This window comes from Paramormyrops kingsleyae, chromosome 5 (genome assembly GCF_048594095.1).
Source record: "Paramormyrops kingsleyae isolate MSU_618 chromosome 5, PKINGS_0.4, whole genome shotgun sequence".
Lineage (NCBI taxonomy): Eukaryota > Metazoa > Chordata > Actinopteri > Osteoglossiformes > Mormyridae > Paramormyrops > Paramormyrops kingsleyae.
Window position 1 is genome coordinate 16,293,136 of NC_132801.1, and position 18,110 is coordinate 16,311,245.

The 18,110-nt window shown below is 48.0% G+C and overlaps 1 protein-coding gene across 5 annotated transcripts in view; it reads right to left on the reverse strand.

Moving 5' to 3' along the window:
• Positions 1-18,110, reverse strand: part of ccdc57 (coiled-coil domain containing 57) — a 24,756-nt gene continuing 6,646 nt past the window's right edge. For 3 of the 5 annotated variants that reach the window (XM_023822661.2, XM_023822665.2, XM_023822664.2), the window contains 19 exons: positions 16,970-17,366; positions 16,175-16,283; positions 15,172-15,273; positions 14,935-15,092; positions 14,342-14,416; positions 13,837-14,037; positions 12,477-12,635; positions 12,242-12,404; positions 11,751-11,885; positions 9,392-9,539; positions 6,924-7,136; positions 6,393-6,493; positions 5,880-6,080; positions 5,189-5,245; positions 4,698-4,959; positions 4,006-4,124; positions 3,693-3,806; positions 3,437-3,611; positions 1-300 (listed from right to left, as the gene is read on the reverse strand). In XM_023822661.2, coding sequence (XP_023678429.2) covers positions 119-300; positions 3,437-3,611; positions 3,693-3,806; positions 4,006-4,124; positions 4,698-4,959; positions 5,189-5,245; positions 5,880-6,080; positions 6,393-6,493; positions 6,924-7,136; positions 9,392-9,539; positions 11,751-11,885; positions 12,242-12,404; positions 12,477-12,635; positions 13,837-14,037; positions 14,342-14,416; positions 14,935-15,092; positions 15,172-15,273; positions 16,175-16,283; positions 16,970-17,366 — 3,071 coding nt within the window. In that variant the 3' untranslated portion in view covers positions 1-118. The remainder of the gene's footprint in view (positions 301-3,436; positions 3,612-3,692; positions 3,807-4,005; positions 4,125-4,697; positions 4,960-5,188; positions 5,246-5,879; positions 6,081-6,392; positions 6,494-6,923; positions 7,137-9,391; positions 9,540-11,750; positions 11,886-12,241; positions 12,405-12,476; positions 12,636-13,836; positions 14,038-14,341; positions 14,417-14,934; positions 15,093-15,171; positions 15,274-16,174; positions 16,284-16,969; positions 17,367-18,110) is intronic. The other 2 variants (XM_023822662.2, XM_023822663.2) reach the window with 2 other exon arrangements.

The following is an 18,110-nucleotide window of genomic DNA, read 5'->3' on the forward strand; positions in this document are numbered from 1 at the left end:
TATATATATATATAATGTGTGTGTGTGTGTGTTTCTGTGTTTCCAATTTACCATAAAAAATGAGTTATATTACATTAAATTAACTTTTCATCCCAGCATATAAAAATACAGATGCTTTTCAGTCTTTGATGTTGTAGTTTCTTATACCAGAAGCCTTCCCATGACTTTTGGCCTTCATGCTGGGCTTGCCAGCTGCCCTTGTCATTTTCTTCCTCTCCTGAACAGGTATCTTTGTACCCTGGAGAGATACCCTGTGTGCTGGGCCTGGTCTGCCTCCTCCGGCTCGCTCGGAGTCCGCCCCTGCTCCAGATGACACCCAAAAAGGACAGAAAACAACAGGCTTGCCTCTTATTTTACAAGTAACACACAAATTACCCACTAGGGTTATTTGCCAGATAGTAGCTGCCAAAACGGTTAACATTTTTTGATTAATCCCTGAACAGCAGAAAGTGAGGAGGAAAAAGGACTAAGGATCACAAGTGTTCCTTATGATAAGAAATCGCTGCTTTGCCCAGGAATCAGGAGAGTATTGTAAAATGGAAACGATTCCTGTTCAAGGTTTTTGTGCTGAGGATGACCTGCCAATGGGCAAAGCCAGCGAGAGACGACGTTGGGCTGACCAGAGCACATATGCTCTTTTGCAACCACTGATGCAAGTCTGTGGCTGGGCGAAGCAGAGCATTTAAGCACAAAGCAAACATTGTTGGACCCATCCAGGATAACCTCTGACCTGTAACGCTCTACAACACAGTGCTGCTATCTGTAACCAGCTCATCTCGAGCATCAGCACACAGGGACTGTGGAACATGGACAGATTTTAAATTCAGTTAACCTGAGCTCAACAAATTCTCTACTCTTTCATTTACATATCCTTCATACAAAAAAAGTAATATGCAAGTCACTAATCATCATAATGTCACGTTAGCCAAAATACTTCCAAGTCTAGAGAGTACAGTCTGTAAATTATCTTTGCTATGCCACCGGAGCCTTCAAATATAGATGAGAATTTACATTCCAAAAAAATCAAAGGAGGATGGAATTAAGAGGGGAGATTAATGCTGGAACTTGAATGCATATTGTATTTTTGGAAGGAAAAAAGTTGAGTAGATGTGATTAAGTCCTAATTTTTTGTTTAATGAAGATTTTCAACTATTTACTTTAGCCTTGTGAGGGGTGCACCTCATGCTTCTGTAATCATGCTTCGTATATTTACAATGTAATATATTGTAAATCAATTATCAGATTTCAGATATGCTTATTATTGATGTAATGTAAAACACCTGCAGCCCTACCCTGAGTGGGGTTCTAAGCCTTTTATCTCCCATCACCAGTGAAATACAGAGGGGGGGCTCACCGTGAGGACATCTCCATGGGAACAGCAACAGGAGGCAGCCCCTGAACCTAGAGGTGAGTCTTCTGCTTGAGTAACACCGGGCCCAGACCCAGATGCCATACTTCTTGGGGCTGGGCCCAGATACACAGAGGCAGCGCCAGTAAGCGTCCATTCCAGCCTCTGTCAATAAGCTGACTGACAGGGGACACAACAGGCCACTGGGGTAGCCGACCCTGACCGGACAGCATCAGGTTACTGCCGTTCTCAGCTTCTGCTTCCTACCGAGGATTCATACTTAGCTATAAAGTACGTCAATTACGCATTTCAACGTTACATCATCACGGGCGATTACCAATTAAGAGGAATAATGGGATAATTAGTCATGGACTGGAGCAACCAGCAAAACCAGTTACCTTAAAGCAGAAGGCTGTTTGAAAAATGCACAACCAGTCTAGAAAATGTGTCACTGGAAATGCCTGAACGTGGCCTCCTTTAACGATGAAGGCAAATGACCTGTTACTCACCAACAAATGTCAGTTAAAACTAATTGTTAAGCATGCATGGAATCAGATGCATTACAGTCACACGCCATATAACAAAGTTTTGGTCAATGAAGGACTATATATATGACGGTGGTCCCGTAAGATTATAATAGATCTGAAAAATTCCTGTCGCCTAGTGATGCATTACTAATGTGTTTGTGCTGATGCTGGTGTAAATAAGCCTGCTGCACTGCCAGTCGTGTAAAAGTATAGCATGTACAGTTATGCACAGTACATAGTACTTGATAATGATAATAAACCACTATATTACTAGTTTATGCATTTACTGTACTGTACTTTTTATTATTTTACAGTGCACTCTTTCTACTTATAAAAAATAAGGCTTTGTGTAGCCTAGGTGTGTGGTAGACTATGCCACCTAGGTTTGTGTAAGTACACATCCCCACAACGAAGAAATTGCTCAATGATGCATTTCCCAGTATATATCCCTGTCGTTAAGGGACGCATGACTGTAGAATGAAGAGCTGTGTAAAAACGGGATTTCACGGTATTTGTAACATTCAAACAGCCTGTCCTGTAGCACTGTGACTTTAAACCACAGCACAAGTATAAATCTTCCTAAATAGGTCTGGGAATTTACAGTAAAACTGCAGCACAAACACGTGGGAGGTTGATCTCATGGACTCCACATGCACTGCGTGCTTCCAGATCTGGCAGCCTCACGGTGGTTGAGAAACCCTTCGCCATGCCGTTTCAGCAGACAGTGGACCCTGGCTATCTGATACAGGCGTGAAACAAGGCCAGTCCCTAGGCGACCTCTGTCCCTGAAACCTGGCCTGGGATCAGGACACACATCTCACCCCATTTTCATAACTTCATGTGTACTCTTGTCCCTAGGAGACTGTCATTTCTGCTGATGCCCTTCTCCCAAAGGACCTTTCCAGAGTCATGTTGCGTCCACCATTCTCTCCCATAATGCCTTGCAGGCTAAGAATTCTAAACCAAGCTGTGATAAGTACATCTTTCACAGTGGCCCTTTCATCCCCATATGCTGAATTACATGACCGACATACTAGACTGTTTGTTGCTGTTCGGATATCCTGCTGCTTCATTTAATCTGTGAGAAGTTCTTTGTTCGTAAGTTCGGGTCGTGAAAGTGATTAAAGAATATTATTTGGAAGCAACGTTAAAACGAATTCACTGCAGGATTCACAAAATCTAATCTAAGAAAAATTTAAATCGCTATGACAACATGGGCTCAGGAATCCAGGGTAAGAGAGAAAGTTTACAAAGGATAAAATAAATATAAAGTTTCTTCATTTTATTTACTGAGTATAACTAATATGAAATGTCATGCAATATATATGCAATTCTGAACGGGGGGAAATATTCTTAAAGTAATTAAACCAGACAATGTTAGGTACATTTCGACTATTGCAGCTAATGATTAAAGTTTTACTTAACTCCTATAGACTTTTTTCTTATTTATATTTAAGTGACTTACTAGTTCAGTGGAGGGTCATCTTTTCATCCTGAGGCAGCTTGGGGAAAACGGCGGAGCAAAGGGGATGGAGGTGACGGTGTAAGCGTGTGCACCCACCTCCGTCAGCGCCATCCCCGGGGGTGAGGCCCGAAAGGCTGGAGGCCACCTCCAGCATGTGCCAGACGTCCTGCAGGGAGCTGTCTGTGCCCAGGGAGGACATGAGGGCCCGGGGCGCCCCGGGAGAGTGCCTGAGTCTTTCAGGGAGCGCATTCTCCTTCTCTGCCCTGGAACGCTGTTTGGTCAGGGAAGCGGAGCTGTCAGACCTTCCTGCGGGCTACCTGGCTATAATGTCATTAGATTAGTGCCGCCGTACCTGCTGGCCGACACGGACGCCCTCATCCCGGCCCCTGCTGTCGGACTCAGACGGGCGCACCATTGCTCTTACAGGGGTCTTCGTAAAATCCTCTTGCTGTGCGTACTGCAGATCCTGACAACAAAGGAGACGACCATCCCCTTAACAAGGACGACATGAATCCTAGACTACCCTCTTTTGGGCAGCATGCTCAGTACCCATAGGTTGCTGACAGACCTACAGTTCCCTACTCCTTGGGCTCCCTCTAGTGGATGAAAGAAGCCATCAGGCTCTTGGCCGCCATAGCGACACAGTGACGGAGCTGCCAGCTCACCTGCTTGGTGAGCTTATACTGTAGCTGCTCCAGAGCAGACAGGGGATTCTGCTGCTGCTCCGGGGTGTAGACCTCAGGAACCCGGTCGGGTCTGTTAGCGGGACCAGGGGGCTGAGCGACTGCCAGGGAGTATAAAGAGTGGCACCATTATTCAGGCCGGACTGCCTCAGTAATCAGAACCAGTACCTGTATGGTGTCTGTCCATTTTTAACTGCAAGCAGTGAACAGAACTCTGGGAGAGGAGACAGTCGCTTGCACTTGACAGTAAGAACTACACAGACTGTCAATCAGGCAACATTCTAGGGACCCCGAAACACCGTCAGTGCTCTCCTATATCTATATCTATATGTCTAGTCTCTAAAACAGGTGAGGCTCCTGTCTGACTAGATGGCCAGGAGCAACATACAACATTTAGTAATTATTAAAATGATTAAAAACCTGTAACATTTTTTTTGTCCACAAGGATAACATCAGTTTTATAAACATCTGTGGATGCAATAAAAAAGCTAAAAGTGCTGAAAGTCTTGTATTGTGTTTGGTTACTTATTAAGTTGGTTAAGGTTGGTTAAGGTTAGGGCTTGGTATGGGTTAAGGGTACCATAGTTGGGATTAGGGTTATGCCCAAGGAGTCCCCACAAAGATATGAGTACAGGTCTGTGTGCCTGTGTTTTAAACTGTGCACGCTTGTTTACACTTGTCAATAAAGTTGCGGGTGTAACCGTGGAGACCGGCTGCGACGAGCTGCCCCCTCAGCCGGTTCCCCATCTCGATGAGCCTCTGCTTGTCCTGGCTCAGCTGGGAGATGCACCGCACTGCCTTCTTTAGCTTGGCCTGCAGCTGGGCGGGGCTGGCGCCAGCCCAGGTCTCCATGGCAACCACATCCTCGCTCCCCCGCCCCAACAGCTGCTGCCTCAGGTGCAGGTTCTCCTTCTGGAGCTCCTGCAGCACTGTGCTCTGGGGACAAAGCAGAGAGCGGTGTCCTGCTGAACAGAGGGCAGGATTTAATAAAGACCCTGTGGCCTTTGTTGTCCCAGAGGGAGGCAGAGTTGAACCTGAACAGAACTAATCAATAATCAACTGTATAAATTAGTAAAATTATGCTAAAACTGAGTAACAAAATATAGTCAAAGTCCCCTTGCAGAACATTCACATTTTTCAATTTAAAACATCCTTCTATCTTTACCTGTTCAACAACAATGGGCTCTCGTCGGCTTGCGATATCCAGCTTGAGGGCGGAAACCTAAATATCAAACCCAGAGTCGACGATTTCCGGTGATGTAATGGCAGAGTGTTAAACAGCTTTTATGTCTGTCAAACATGCTGTTCGTGCAACAAACACCTCATGCAGGCATGTTTCAGAGCAGCTCTACATTGGGGAAGGGGCCAGAGGGTGGATGGATGGATGAATGTCGATGCCTAAACTGCACTAAACGAGCTAGTAAAAGTGATAAAGCTGTTACTCCTGAGATCTCAGACTCGACATATGTAACTGTTATCTGCCATACTAAGGTGGCTATGTTAACAGGGACCCTAGACAGCAAGCTTTCCCTCCTCTACTCCACAACCAGTCATGATATCTGATGACATCAGAGGCCGGGGGTAGCAGACCCCGGGAGCCAGAGAGTCAGGCTGGACTTTTCTAATACACCTTTTAATGGAGTTACTGCCGTCATCATTCAGATAATTGCCTGGCACAACATTTCAGCTGTAAATCAGAAGCCACATATAACATTTTTTAAGGAAATGGAATTGAACAGATGGGTTTGTTACAGGTCATTCTCTACTGGATTGGATCACCTCTAGGGTTTCATAGGTCAGGCTCCACTACACTGGATCACCTCTAGGGTTTGTTCATGGTTCAGACACTGGCTCACCTGGTTGCCCAGGGCTACAGCCTCCAGGTTCTGCAGCAGGCTGCCCCTCTGGTACTCCTCGGCCTCCCGCTTAACCTCATCCAGCTCCATTTCCACAGCAGCCAATCTCTGTCGCAGCCCCGCCTCTTCTGCAGCTACTCGCTTCTTTTGATTGGCTAAATCAAAGTGCAACTCATCACACTCCACCTGCTTTGAATGGAGCTGTGGAGAAAGTGGCACGGTCCATCAGTCTGACTGCTGTCTACGCAAAACTCCAGACAAGCATTTTAGCGAGAGTCGGACATGTTCAAAGACAATTAAGACGTCTTAATATAACTATTTTGTGTTACCAAAAACATTCTAATTATTGCATAACAAAACAATTTAAAAATCATGAAATCATACATTTCTACTCGAGTAAATATGAGGAACAGGTAATTTCATCAGAATTGTCCCTTAAGGAAACATATTAACGCTAATTAGCTTAGCTGCTAACGGCTAAGTGCAGGCTGACTGAGGAGAGCGTGTCCGTACCTGCTGTGTGACCCGGGACAGGGAAGACTCCAGGTGCGCCACCCTCACTTCCAGTTTTCTCAAGGCAGCAGAACTGGACACTTTTTCTACTCGCAGCCCACCTGCCATCATGCGTTTTCATTGTGCTCAGTCAGACAGGGCTCAGAAGCCAAGCCGTACTACATTTACCAACAGCGTATCCAAGCCACAAAAATAACTGCTGAATTATCGGAAATAAAATGTCCTTTTGTTTTTTTAAATGAAACAGTCAGGCTTGTGTGTTGGGGGATGGGATGCTGCTTTTGAAGAAAAGCTGTAAAAGAGTGCTTTAAAAATCACTGGTGAGTATATCGCCATCATGTGGATCAAAGGTGTAACTGCTGCTGCACACTCTACCCAACAATGACTTTATTCAGAGCACAGCACTGAGATTTCTTTCAGAAAGGACCAGACAGACAGACACCTGTTTTTTTGGCATTTTAGGACCGTCATGTCTCCTGCATTCAAGGTTACATGTGTTTACATACAGGATGTCAGCTCTAATCCCCTCACCGATTGTTTCGTTGAGGCAGCGGATGTGATTTTGGAGGTAAGCGTTGTCAGCGGAGACGGGGAGAGCTGGAACGGGTGCGGGGCTGGCGGCGGTGGGACCGGAGCTTTTGAGGGCCTCCTCCAGCTGCTCCTCCAGGCGCCGGCAGCGGGTCTTCAGCTCCCGCACCTCCTCCTCCAGAGCCTGACTGTACTCCGGGCTGCCCTCGCCAGTGCCTGAAGTGAATGCACCCAAGATGTCTGTCCCCATACAGTGCGAGCCATCCCACCCAGCCTATAATAAAGTGAGAGGGGCGATCTGTGTCCACATATTCTTCTCATGACCAAGGGCTGGTCTGCACTGGTCCATTTTGGCTCTGCTTCACCCCGTCAGTCACAGTGACCTGCCCACCCCCAGACATCATCTACAAATGAATCTCAGATACTGCCGTATGTCACCTGAAAACTGAACATTTACAAATTTGATCCAGTAACATATCAAAAATCAGGAATTTCTTTAGAAAATTACGGTAATGAGATTATTCTCTACAAGCTACTACAAATAGCAACTGATGAACGTGGTGTGTGTCCATAGGCATCTATATGGAGTTGATCCCACCTTTGCAACTATAACAGGTGCCACTCTTCTGGGAAGGCTTTCTGCAAGATTTCGGAGTCTGTCTGTGGGATTTTTTTGCCCATTCAACCATGAAGAGCATGTGTGACGTCAGGCACTGATGTTGGACATGAAGGCCTGGCTCGCAATCTCCATTCTAGTTCATCCCAAAGGTGTTTGATGGGGTTGAGGTCAGGGCTCTGTGCGGGCCTGTCAAGTTCTTCCACACCAAACTCAACCCAACCATGTCTTTATGGACCTTGCTTTGTGCACTGTGGCACAGCCATGCTGGAACAGAAAATGGCCTTCCTGAAACTGTTCCCACAAAGTTGGAAGCATAGAATTGTCTGAAAATGTCTTGGTATGCTGAAGCCTTAAGAGTTCCCTTCACTGGAACTAACATTCTGCTGGCATCGACCAAACCCATACCCATCCATCAGACTGCCAGACATAGAATCGTGATTCGTCACTCCACAGAACATGATCCCACTGCCCAGAGTCGGCGTGCTTTACGCCACTCCATCCGATGCTTGGCATTGCGCTTGGTGATGTGAGGCTTGCATGCTGCTGCTCGGCCATGGAAGCCCATTCCATGAGGCTCCCAGTGCACAGTTTTTGTGCTGGAGTTAATGCCAGAGGAAGTTTGGAACTCTGCAGTTACTGAGTCAACAGAACCCTGGAGACGTTTACGCTCTATGCACCTCAGCACTCCTCAGCCCTGTCACTTTACGCTGTCTGTCACTTCGTGGCTGAGTTTCTGTTGTTCCTAAATGCTTCCACTTTGCAATAATACCACTTACAGTTGACTGTGGAATATCTAGTAGGGAAGAAATTTCATGAACTGACTTATTGCAGAGATGGCATCCTATGACAGTACCACTCTTACATTCACTGAGCTCTTCTGAACAACAAATGCTTTCACAGATTGTGCTAACCTGACTGCATGGCTAGGTGATTGATTTTATACACCTATGGCAATGGGTCTGAATGAAACACCTGCATTCCATGATTAAAAGGGGTGTCCCAATACTTTTGTCCACATAGTGTATTACGTTGCGGAGGACCAAATATCTCCACAATGTGATACAAACCTTTAATTTTGACATTGTGGGGACCATTTTTTCAGTCTCCATAAGGGAAACTCAATTTTATAAAAATCTGTGACTATGATCAAAAAAACTAAAAATGGCAAAAGTCTCGTTTTTTTTTGTTGGTTATTTATGGTTAAGGTTGTCATAATTTTTCCCATAGAAATAAATGGATGATCCCCAGAAAGATATGCATACAGACGTGTGCGTGCGTGCATGTGTGTGTGCATATTCTCCACGTGTCCCACAGGTTTCCTCCCACAGTCCATAGACTGGCAGTTAGCTCAAACAGAGCCTCCACATTGCCCACAGTGTTTGTTTGCCCCCCAGTGGCCTGCTACCTGGAATGGGCTTCAGACTGCCCTGTAATCCTGCACTGGATAAGCAGCAAGATGAATGGATGTACAATGTTGTTCCATGGCTGAGTATCAATCACTATTATAAATGGCTGGAGACCATGCTTTCACCAGGAAAATATAAAGGCTTTTAAGCAAATTGTGTTAATCGCTTTTTTCAGCATGTTTCCATAAGCTCTCATCAAGCTTAATTTATTGCCTCTACCAACAACCCCAGGAAGCGTCATATTATACACTGATTCTATTTCCACCCAAATGAATGCAGGCAGAAGGCAATCTTCTGTTAGAAGATCCCAGCTTCACTGCATCATCTGAAGTCGAGACGCACCAGCCAGCCAGGCCAGCTGAAGACGGCACTCAGGCAGCAGTTAAACCTCCCAGCGTGTCCTGCATCACACTCGAAAAGCAGACGCCGGCAGGGAAAGCACCTACCCGCGGGGGGGGGCTCTGTGGGGAGCTTCTCGCTCAGGTTCTCCATGTCCTTCCTCATCTGGGCGATGGCAGCGCGCAGACTGCTATTCTGCTGCTGCAGACGCTGGATCTCCTCGGAGGGGAAGCGGCCGGCACCGTCCGCAGGACCCTGAGCGAGCAGGGGGGGTGAGAGGGGCGTGTTCTCTGAGACAGGGCTTCACAAAAGGCAGCGTGTGAGACTATTTCCTTCCAGCTCATTTGCCTAATTTGACCAAATAGCAACTTCTTATACCTATAAGTGCTCAAAGCTTTGTCTTTCTCCAGAATGCTTGAAGTAAAGCACTGGCTGTTAGCCAGGATCTGTAATGACCAAAGCGTTCGCTCCATGCTGCACGACCGCATGATCATGAGCACTTCTGATTGCAAGCTCTACCCCAGCATATAAATGCAAGACTCATGCGAATCCACCAGATGGAGACAGGTATCAGGTCACGGTTAAAGGTTAGCAAGCAGGGTCAGAACATATAAAATTGTTTTATCCTAACCCTCTCACTTGGCCTAATGGTTAGGGGAACGTGCTTGCGAGTGTAATGTTGCTGGTTCACGTCTTCGACGAGCAAGTTACCACTGAGGTACTCCGAGCAAGGTACTGCTCCCTGGGTGTTGAATTAGCGGCCCCCTGCTATGTCACATGTGGGTTAAATTCAGAGGATGCATTCTGTTGTTGTGCACTGTGGCGTATCGACAATGACAATTAATCACTTCACTTAAAATATTACAAAACAGATCTGCCATGACTCAGACTATATGGAAGCTACATTCAGGTCCTGTTTTGTACAATGCCTGTAGCAGATATTTCCACAGCATATTTCAACTATGGAAACTAACAGCGTAAGAAGGCAGAACCTGACTCAGGTTCTCACTTCCCTTTTTGTGTCTCGTCACCTGCAATAAAAACAATAATAATACAGAGACTATTATAAGAGCACATACTTTTACCCTTTTCTGCTACTTTGTGTTAATTGAATATAAATATAAGCTGTCCGTGTATATTAATTTCTTATTAATGTTATGGTTTTTCCAGGTATTAATGTGGCCAGATTTAACTGCACAGCAAAACAAAGATCACGCCAACATGCGGTGGAGGGCACAATCTCCATTTGGAAAGCCCTCACACGGAGCGTGAGCCTGAGTGCTCTTGGCTGCCTGCCTGCACGCCGGTGTTTGTGTGCCAGTGTGAGATACCGGAGCTCCGGGAAGCACACTGATGTTCAGACGGCCATTTTGTTTCCAGCACTCTCTAAGAATAGCCTGCTGACCCATCTGGGTCGAGTGGATTCCTCGGATAAGCCTCGGCACAGGTCTGCTCCCGCTGGAATGCATCTCGGCAAAGTGCGCTCTTCTTAGAAAACCCTGTTTCCCTTTATATCTGCTGACACATCCAAGCCCCCCCCCCCCCCCGCGGGGACGGAGCGTGCGGGCAGGGTCTGATTACATAGCTGACGGGTTGGCCCTACAGGATGCCCATCAGATCATCCACAGAAAAGACACCCTCCAAAATTAAATCTACATCCAAATGGGGGCTGTCAGGTTTCTCTGTAATAAGTCCTAAGAAGCACATGTCGGTTCCATGGCAAAATGCTTCTGTTAATGATACAGGACTGTGACAGAGTTAATAGTCACTTCTGGAAAAATCGGGCCTACGTGCCGAAGACAACGACCGTCGGCAGACAGTAGGCAGGAAATGACACTCCATTCATGGGGCGTGCTGATTCTGCGAGTCAGCTGATTACTCACTGTGGAGAGTTAATTTCCAACTAAAGGAAGTGGCGCAATTATGGTCTCAGTTACCAGCTTTGTAAAATGTAACTAGGAAATTAACCAAGACAAGACGCCAGAACGTAGAGTTTCGGGGGAAAAGGTACGAAACTTGGAAAAAAACTGGCCGCAAAAACCTACAGTGTCCTGGTGTCAGGGACAGCGTGCTGAAAAAGCAGCAGAGAGCAGAAAGGAAGGGACAAAAGGAGTGAGGGGGACGATCCTCAAAAGCTGTGTGACCAGTTCAAGCATGAGCAAGGCCTAGGGGGGTGGGGGGGTGTCGAGCTTTAGCCTGTCTGGAGTTTGGAGTTACAGCTTCTTATCCAACAGGCCACTTCCCTTGTCACTCATCAAGTGGAGGCAACCGAAGAAGGTCAGGCTGCGTGCCAGACTGGAGGGTCCCGGATAAGTGACCGTTCAACCAGCCGGACAAGGGGATCCTGTGTCAGTGGACAGCCCACATGCAGTGCTGGCGGACGGGGGCTAGTGGAATCCGAAACATGCCCCTCACACCGCGGCTCCCTATCTGGCACGAGGGAAGCGCAGCCGGGCGCAGCCTTACGTGAGCGTCCACGCCAGCAGCAGCCTGCGTCCCTGGCGTCCCGCGGTGGGCCTGCTCCCTCTCCGCGGTGACGCTGCGCAAGAGGGCCGCCATCTCCTGTAACTCCCGCTCCTTCTCACGCAGCTCCGCCGTGACCTGGAGAGATGTCTGTCAGCTCCTCCCGACCCCGCGTCGCCCCCTCAGGCCCAGGGAGTGGGCGTCCAATACCACAAAGTACAGCAGAACATTTGCCGAATCTGATTAGACTCCCCGTTTTTCTAAACAGATGTGACGTTTCCATGTATGAATAACGTGCTCGACGTGCCGCTTTTCAGTTCGGCCTGTGGGAGGTGATGTTATGATGTAATGACGGCAGCCCTGAAGATGGGAGACCCAGCCGGCCACGCCCTTCCGCTTGGCCACGCCCTCCCGACGACCACACCCTTCCGGTTGGCCACGCCCTCCCACCTGGCCACGCCCTCCCGGCCAGCTATGCCCTCCCAGTCCATCACCTGGTCACGGGCCTGCATCAGGCCCTTCACAAGCTCCTCATTCTGTTGGTACTGCAGCGTCTTGGCATCCTCCATGCGGCGCTGCCAGTCCAGCTCGGCTTGCAGACGTGCGCGCTCCAGGTCCTGCTCTCGCTGCACCCCCTCGCACAGCTGCAGCCGGTACCTAGGCCCCAGTGAGCGTATTAGAGCCCGGCAGGGCACTGGGGGAGCGAGGGTGTCCACGCACGGCCCACACCTTTCCACATCCTCCGTGCGCTTCTGCAGCTCGGCCCTCAGCTTGGCCTCCCGCTCGCCCAGCGACTGCAGCTCCAGGTCCCTGGACACCTTCTCCTTGGCCGTCTGCTTGACGTGAGCTTCCCATGCCGCTCGGCCGGCGTCCAGCTCTGCGCGGAGTCTGATCAAAATGGCGGCACAGGTCACACCGTGAACATGAATGGGATCTCGCTAATCGTACCGACACAACCCTCTAACTAACTACTCACTGATCTTAATGAAAGACATGCAACATGCTCAGAGAGATAATCGCGAGCATCGGAAAAGGGGGTTTTATGTGTATTCAGAGTTATCCCTTCCCCGCTTAAAGCCTTCATCCAGTTAAATTTGCACGTTTGTTTGCCAGAGAACAGTCTAATCGCTGGAGCGCTGCTGAGCACGCAGGAGCGCTGCTGAGCACGCAGGAACGCCGCTGAGCACGCAGGAATGCCGATGATGCAACGCTGTCCCTAAGATTACGGGGCTATAAGAAAGCAGGGACGCGATTAAAGTTGCGTGACACCAGCGGCCATAACGGAGCGGATCGCGATAAAAAAGACAGCGTGGACATGACCGGGGGGGGGGGGGGAAGGCTGTAGCCACTTCGCCAGGTGGGGCTGGTTCTGGGTAGGCGGGACTGCAAGTAGACACTGTGAATGCCAGCTAGCATGACTGGGCAATAAACATCTGCTGGAGACCAGCTATGGCTTGCATATTCCACACTGAGGATTAACTTCCAATTACATTTATATAACTATTCACTTTTAATATTATGTATTTAAAGAAATACAACAAAAGTCTTAGACAGTCAAAGAAAATGTTTTAAGTGTTTTATCTGGGTGGTGAGTGCATAATGCTCGAAGAAAAAAAATAATTTAGCATTAGAATATATGCAAATGAACAATAACACAACGAAAACTAACAAGAATTTCTTCTGTTCTCCAAAAAGTTACTGATATCTTCTGAAACATCATTTCAGTTCCCAAACCTCTCTTCAATGAGGAATGGTTTAGCCAAATGGTGTACTAGAGTGTATTGGATGGTTGCTGCAAAAATTGGGGTGACTTTAGGAGCGGTTTTGAAACGGTTAAGCTGACACACTTTGACAGGCATAATATCATAGGTTTATACCAAGATGAAGGTCATTTAAACATCCTTTTCTTTGATTGCCTAAGACTTTTGCACAGTGCCGTATCTATGTCCATTATTCATTATTAATCCTTTATAATTAAATTCAGCACGGTTGGTGCCCGTCACCGTCACGCAGCCCAAGCCAGGAACGGCCAGCTGTACAGCGCCCCTCCCGGGCTGCAGTGCGCGTGGGGCTGCCTGCGAGGCCTCACTCTGCCAGCTGTGCGTCCCTGTCCCCGAGGAGCTCGGCATGGTCGCTCTCTGCCCGCCGCTTGTCCTCCAGCGCTGTGTCCAGCCCCGCCTGCATCTCCTGGGCCCGTGCCTCCGCCCGGCGGAGCTGCTCGCAGCGCACGTCCCTCAGGGATGCCACGGCGGCCTCGCGCTGCCGCACGCGCCGGTCCAGCTCCTCATGCCTGTGGGCGGAGCCACACACACACACACACATCCCCAGGCGATGACATTGTCACAGGCTCACAGTTTTATCTGCCGGGATTATTTTCTAATACCTATGAAGCGGCCATGTTGGCAATGGCCCTATATATAAATGATTTTAAATGCAAACTTAAATGAAACCAATTTAGATTTACAGTAACCTATAATTACACAAACACTGCTCAGAAACCCATTAAGTGTGATTAGAAGCATGCCCGGAGGAAGCTCAGTGCACACAGCGTACTGAAGGACCCCCCGACTGTGACGGCACTGTGAGACACTCACTTCCTGTTGTACACTTCCTCCTCCTTCTTGCGATATACCTCAGCGGCACTCAGCCTGTCCTCCAGCTCCTTTATCCTGTAGAAACAGGCCATCCCTTCACGTCCCTGCACTCTACATTCGAAGTGCACTGACCCAAACCTCAGTAATCCTGTTTCCAAAAACCCATGTCTGTCCTAAGTTTTCTTTTCCTTCAAGTTTAGCAAGCACTCAACTGGTATTTTGTTCACCAAAGGAGTCAATCACTCAAAACTCGGAACACACATAATAATCAAATTCAAAGGACTTTTTAAGGATTATGCTGGTTTTCAGGGCCAAACGTGGCCTTGCAGTTTCTCGATCTATACTGTTATTTCTAGTCAGAAGTCAGGGTGTACTCTTACGTAAATCTGGGTATAGGTCCATGCAGGGGTGCCATAAAGGGGGAAGAAATTAGAACGATTCTGAAGGCCCCTGAATGACAGGGGCCCTAAAAAATTTGGAACATAATTGGATTGTTCTGGGTTGGGGCCCATAATCTTCAGCGGTGCCCCAGGGCTCATGTCTCTTGCCACAAAGCAAATCCAAAAGCTGCTTACTGAGCACAATTTTATTACCGTGCATCCTTGACAGCACAGACATCCTCCATCTCCCTCTCCTTGTGCTGGAGGTCCCGGCGGGCGTCCTGGAATGACCCCTGACACTCCTTCAGGGCCTCTTCTGTCTGTTTTTGGGCCTGGGCGTGTGCCTCCACCTCTCGGCTCAGGAGACCAACCTGGGCAACAGGAGCGCTAGGCTGAGAGAGCAGGATGGGGAGCTGGGCCAGACCTCTGGCGATGGACGCGCTCGCTCACCTTGAGCTCGTGGGAGTAGACCGCACTGCTCATCTCATCCCTCCTCAGGCTGAACTCACGCTCCCTGCGCTTCAGCTCATTGTCAAATTCCATTATAAGTTCCTGCCAATGAGGGATAGCAAGCAAACTATAATTTTTGCCACAGGAATGTGGAGCTTGGTGCTCCAGTACAACGCCCTAAGCCATCGACTAAAAGCACGTAGATGTATGTTACACACCCACCCCATAAAGACAAGACACATTCAGACACATTCCATTACTACATTTAGTCACATGACTTGCAAAGTGTACAGCCAATAACTTGGTTCCCAACCAGGGGATCTCCAAGACATTTTAGCGAAAATATACCGTCGCAATTCAGTAGCTTTTCTTTGTAAAAGTAGCTCTCAAAGTAAAAAAAAGGTTGGCGACAGCTGGCCTACAGTTTCATTTCATTACTTTTGATATATATAAAAAAACAATAACTATAATCAGATGTACTGATTCTACTTCAATAAAAGCTCTAATAATAAGCCACATTCCTTTGCTGGGGGTGACGGAGCCGTTCTGCTGCTAACCGTAATTAGCGACAGCTGCCCTTGCTCACTCACAGCCCTGAGAGCTAGCAGAGCATTTCCCCCCCCAACAAAAGGACCTGCGCTGAAACGCTCCCCAGGCACCTGCGCCCTGACCCTGCTGCCTGCGAATCTCTGCCAGCAGGGTGGCCTTTCCTGCGGCCTTTAAATATCACACCATGTCACGCCCTTTGAAAGCTACGATGTCACGCTTGTCCGCCAAAGCCCTGTCAGGCAGAGGGCAGAGCGTGTCTTTAAAGGCCACGTCTCAGAAGTGGGGCGACAGTCCACTCTACAGTGCACATCTGAGCTGGGTTACACCGAATACAAACCATAATACAGACCGACTTGCAGAAAGTTGGTCACGGAAGGTGTCATGCCGAGTTTTTAATTGGTGAGATGCATACATCACTCCCTCCTGTAGGGGGCGCCGTTCCGGGCAGCAGTACCTGTTTCTGCAGGGCCAGCTCCCCCTGGACCTCCTGGATCCTTCGTTCCAGTTCACGCTTCAGTACCTCGTACTCTTCCCTGTGCCTCTCGATTTCACGATCCTTCATGCTGAAATGTGAGACAGGTGGACACACATATATATATATATATATATATATATATATATATATATACACATACGAACGAAGAGGACTGTAAGTCCAAATTGTGTTCATTGGGCTCTGTCCGCAACATCAATGTTTTTTTTTCCGCGCACCAATTCCGGGTAGTACGACTTCTGCCCGCTACTCCAGCCGCGTAACGTAACATGCGTACTCCCAGCATCCTAGTTATCTGTACTTGCGTATACCCTTAAAATGATGTTGAATAACGACTTACATTTCAAGTTAAGAACGGCCGTTTGGAATGTATGTCATTTGTAAGGAGAGGAGCGTCTGTATACATATATATTGTATGTATCAGTCACATATCCATAATGCGGAATCCCAGCAGTACTACAGCGTCAGGATGGCACACACAGCCGCCCTATCCTGACCTGACAGTAGCATAATAGTTCTTCAGTCCTCAGGGCCTCAAAAAGCAAACTACTGAATCATCCCAGCAGAGCAGAAAATATTAGACCCGTGAGTCCCCCCTCCCACACCATGAAAACTGGCAAATTGCCCACTACCTAAATGCCGCTCAGTTATCCAGGATTTTCACCAGACCTCCATCTATACACTCCAGAAACCTTTCTCTGAGCTATCTGCCTTCGGACATGCATTTTTCCCCATGTCCAGCTGCAGGGGCCTTACCTCTGCACTCTCTCCAGCCGAAGCTGGTGCTCAGCCAGCTTCTGCTTGTGCTGCAGCTGCAGCTCCTCTCGAACCCGGGCCTCGGTGGCCACGGCCTCCTGCAGCTTGTCGATCTGGATGCGTAGCTCGCTGATTTCGGCCCTCCGGGCGTTTTCGGAGCTGCCAAGCCGGGCTGCCATGGCGTCGTAATGGTCCAGTTGGTGGTCGCGCTCCTCCAACACCCGCAGGTTGTACAGGAAGTCCTCCCTGAGTTGCAGGAAGCGTGCCCTCTCAGCGGAGAGCTGTGCTCTGGTGTCCCGCAACGCACCCTCCAGCTGCTGGATCCACCGGCCCTGCAGCTCCTTGCACTCCTTCTCCTTGTGGGCCAGCTGAACCTCGAGGTCCTCATCCTGCATAGCTGTGAAGATGTATGACATACAAGTTATGAAAGTAGCATAACCAGGTACCAGAAGGAGACTGGCTTTAGTACAACTGAGCAGAACAGTGGTTTTGATTGTGGTGGCCATCGGGGGCCAGTTACATTTATGGGGGCGACAGCGCTACGCTCTGTGATCGACCCCAGGAGCACGGTGCAAAACCAGAACTGCTCCAAGAAAACGAATGTTGTAATGGCAAACGCAAAAGTAAATTCTTATTAATCTCCATTAACCCTACAGCAAGAAAATGACAAGCCTCATAATTTTCTAATATTCAAAAATCCCAGCTGTATTAATATTCAGCAAATTTACAAAATCAGAATTGGTTAGGGGAAGCTGAGGTGTAAAGGGACACGTGAAGTGTAATCAGATCAGCCGGGATAACACAGATCCATCCTAAGCGTCCCCTTCGGGGAACCGTGTCACCTGCGCACACATGAAGAATTTAACTTTTTACTAGTTTCTCTGTTGTTATTATGGGAATGCTTAATACTGCAGTGGACGCTGGTTTAGAGAAGTAATGCTACCTTATCCAGCTACAAACCATGTGCCTGTTGTATGACAACACGGCTAGATAGTTTACATTATGCAAAATATACCAATTGTGATAGGGTGATAAAAGCAGGTGGTAAATAACAGCAGTGCCATTCAACAGCTGTTTACTGCAAGGTAATTGATATATCTAACTATATTAAACTGAACTAAACAATCACAATATATTCAAA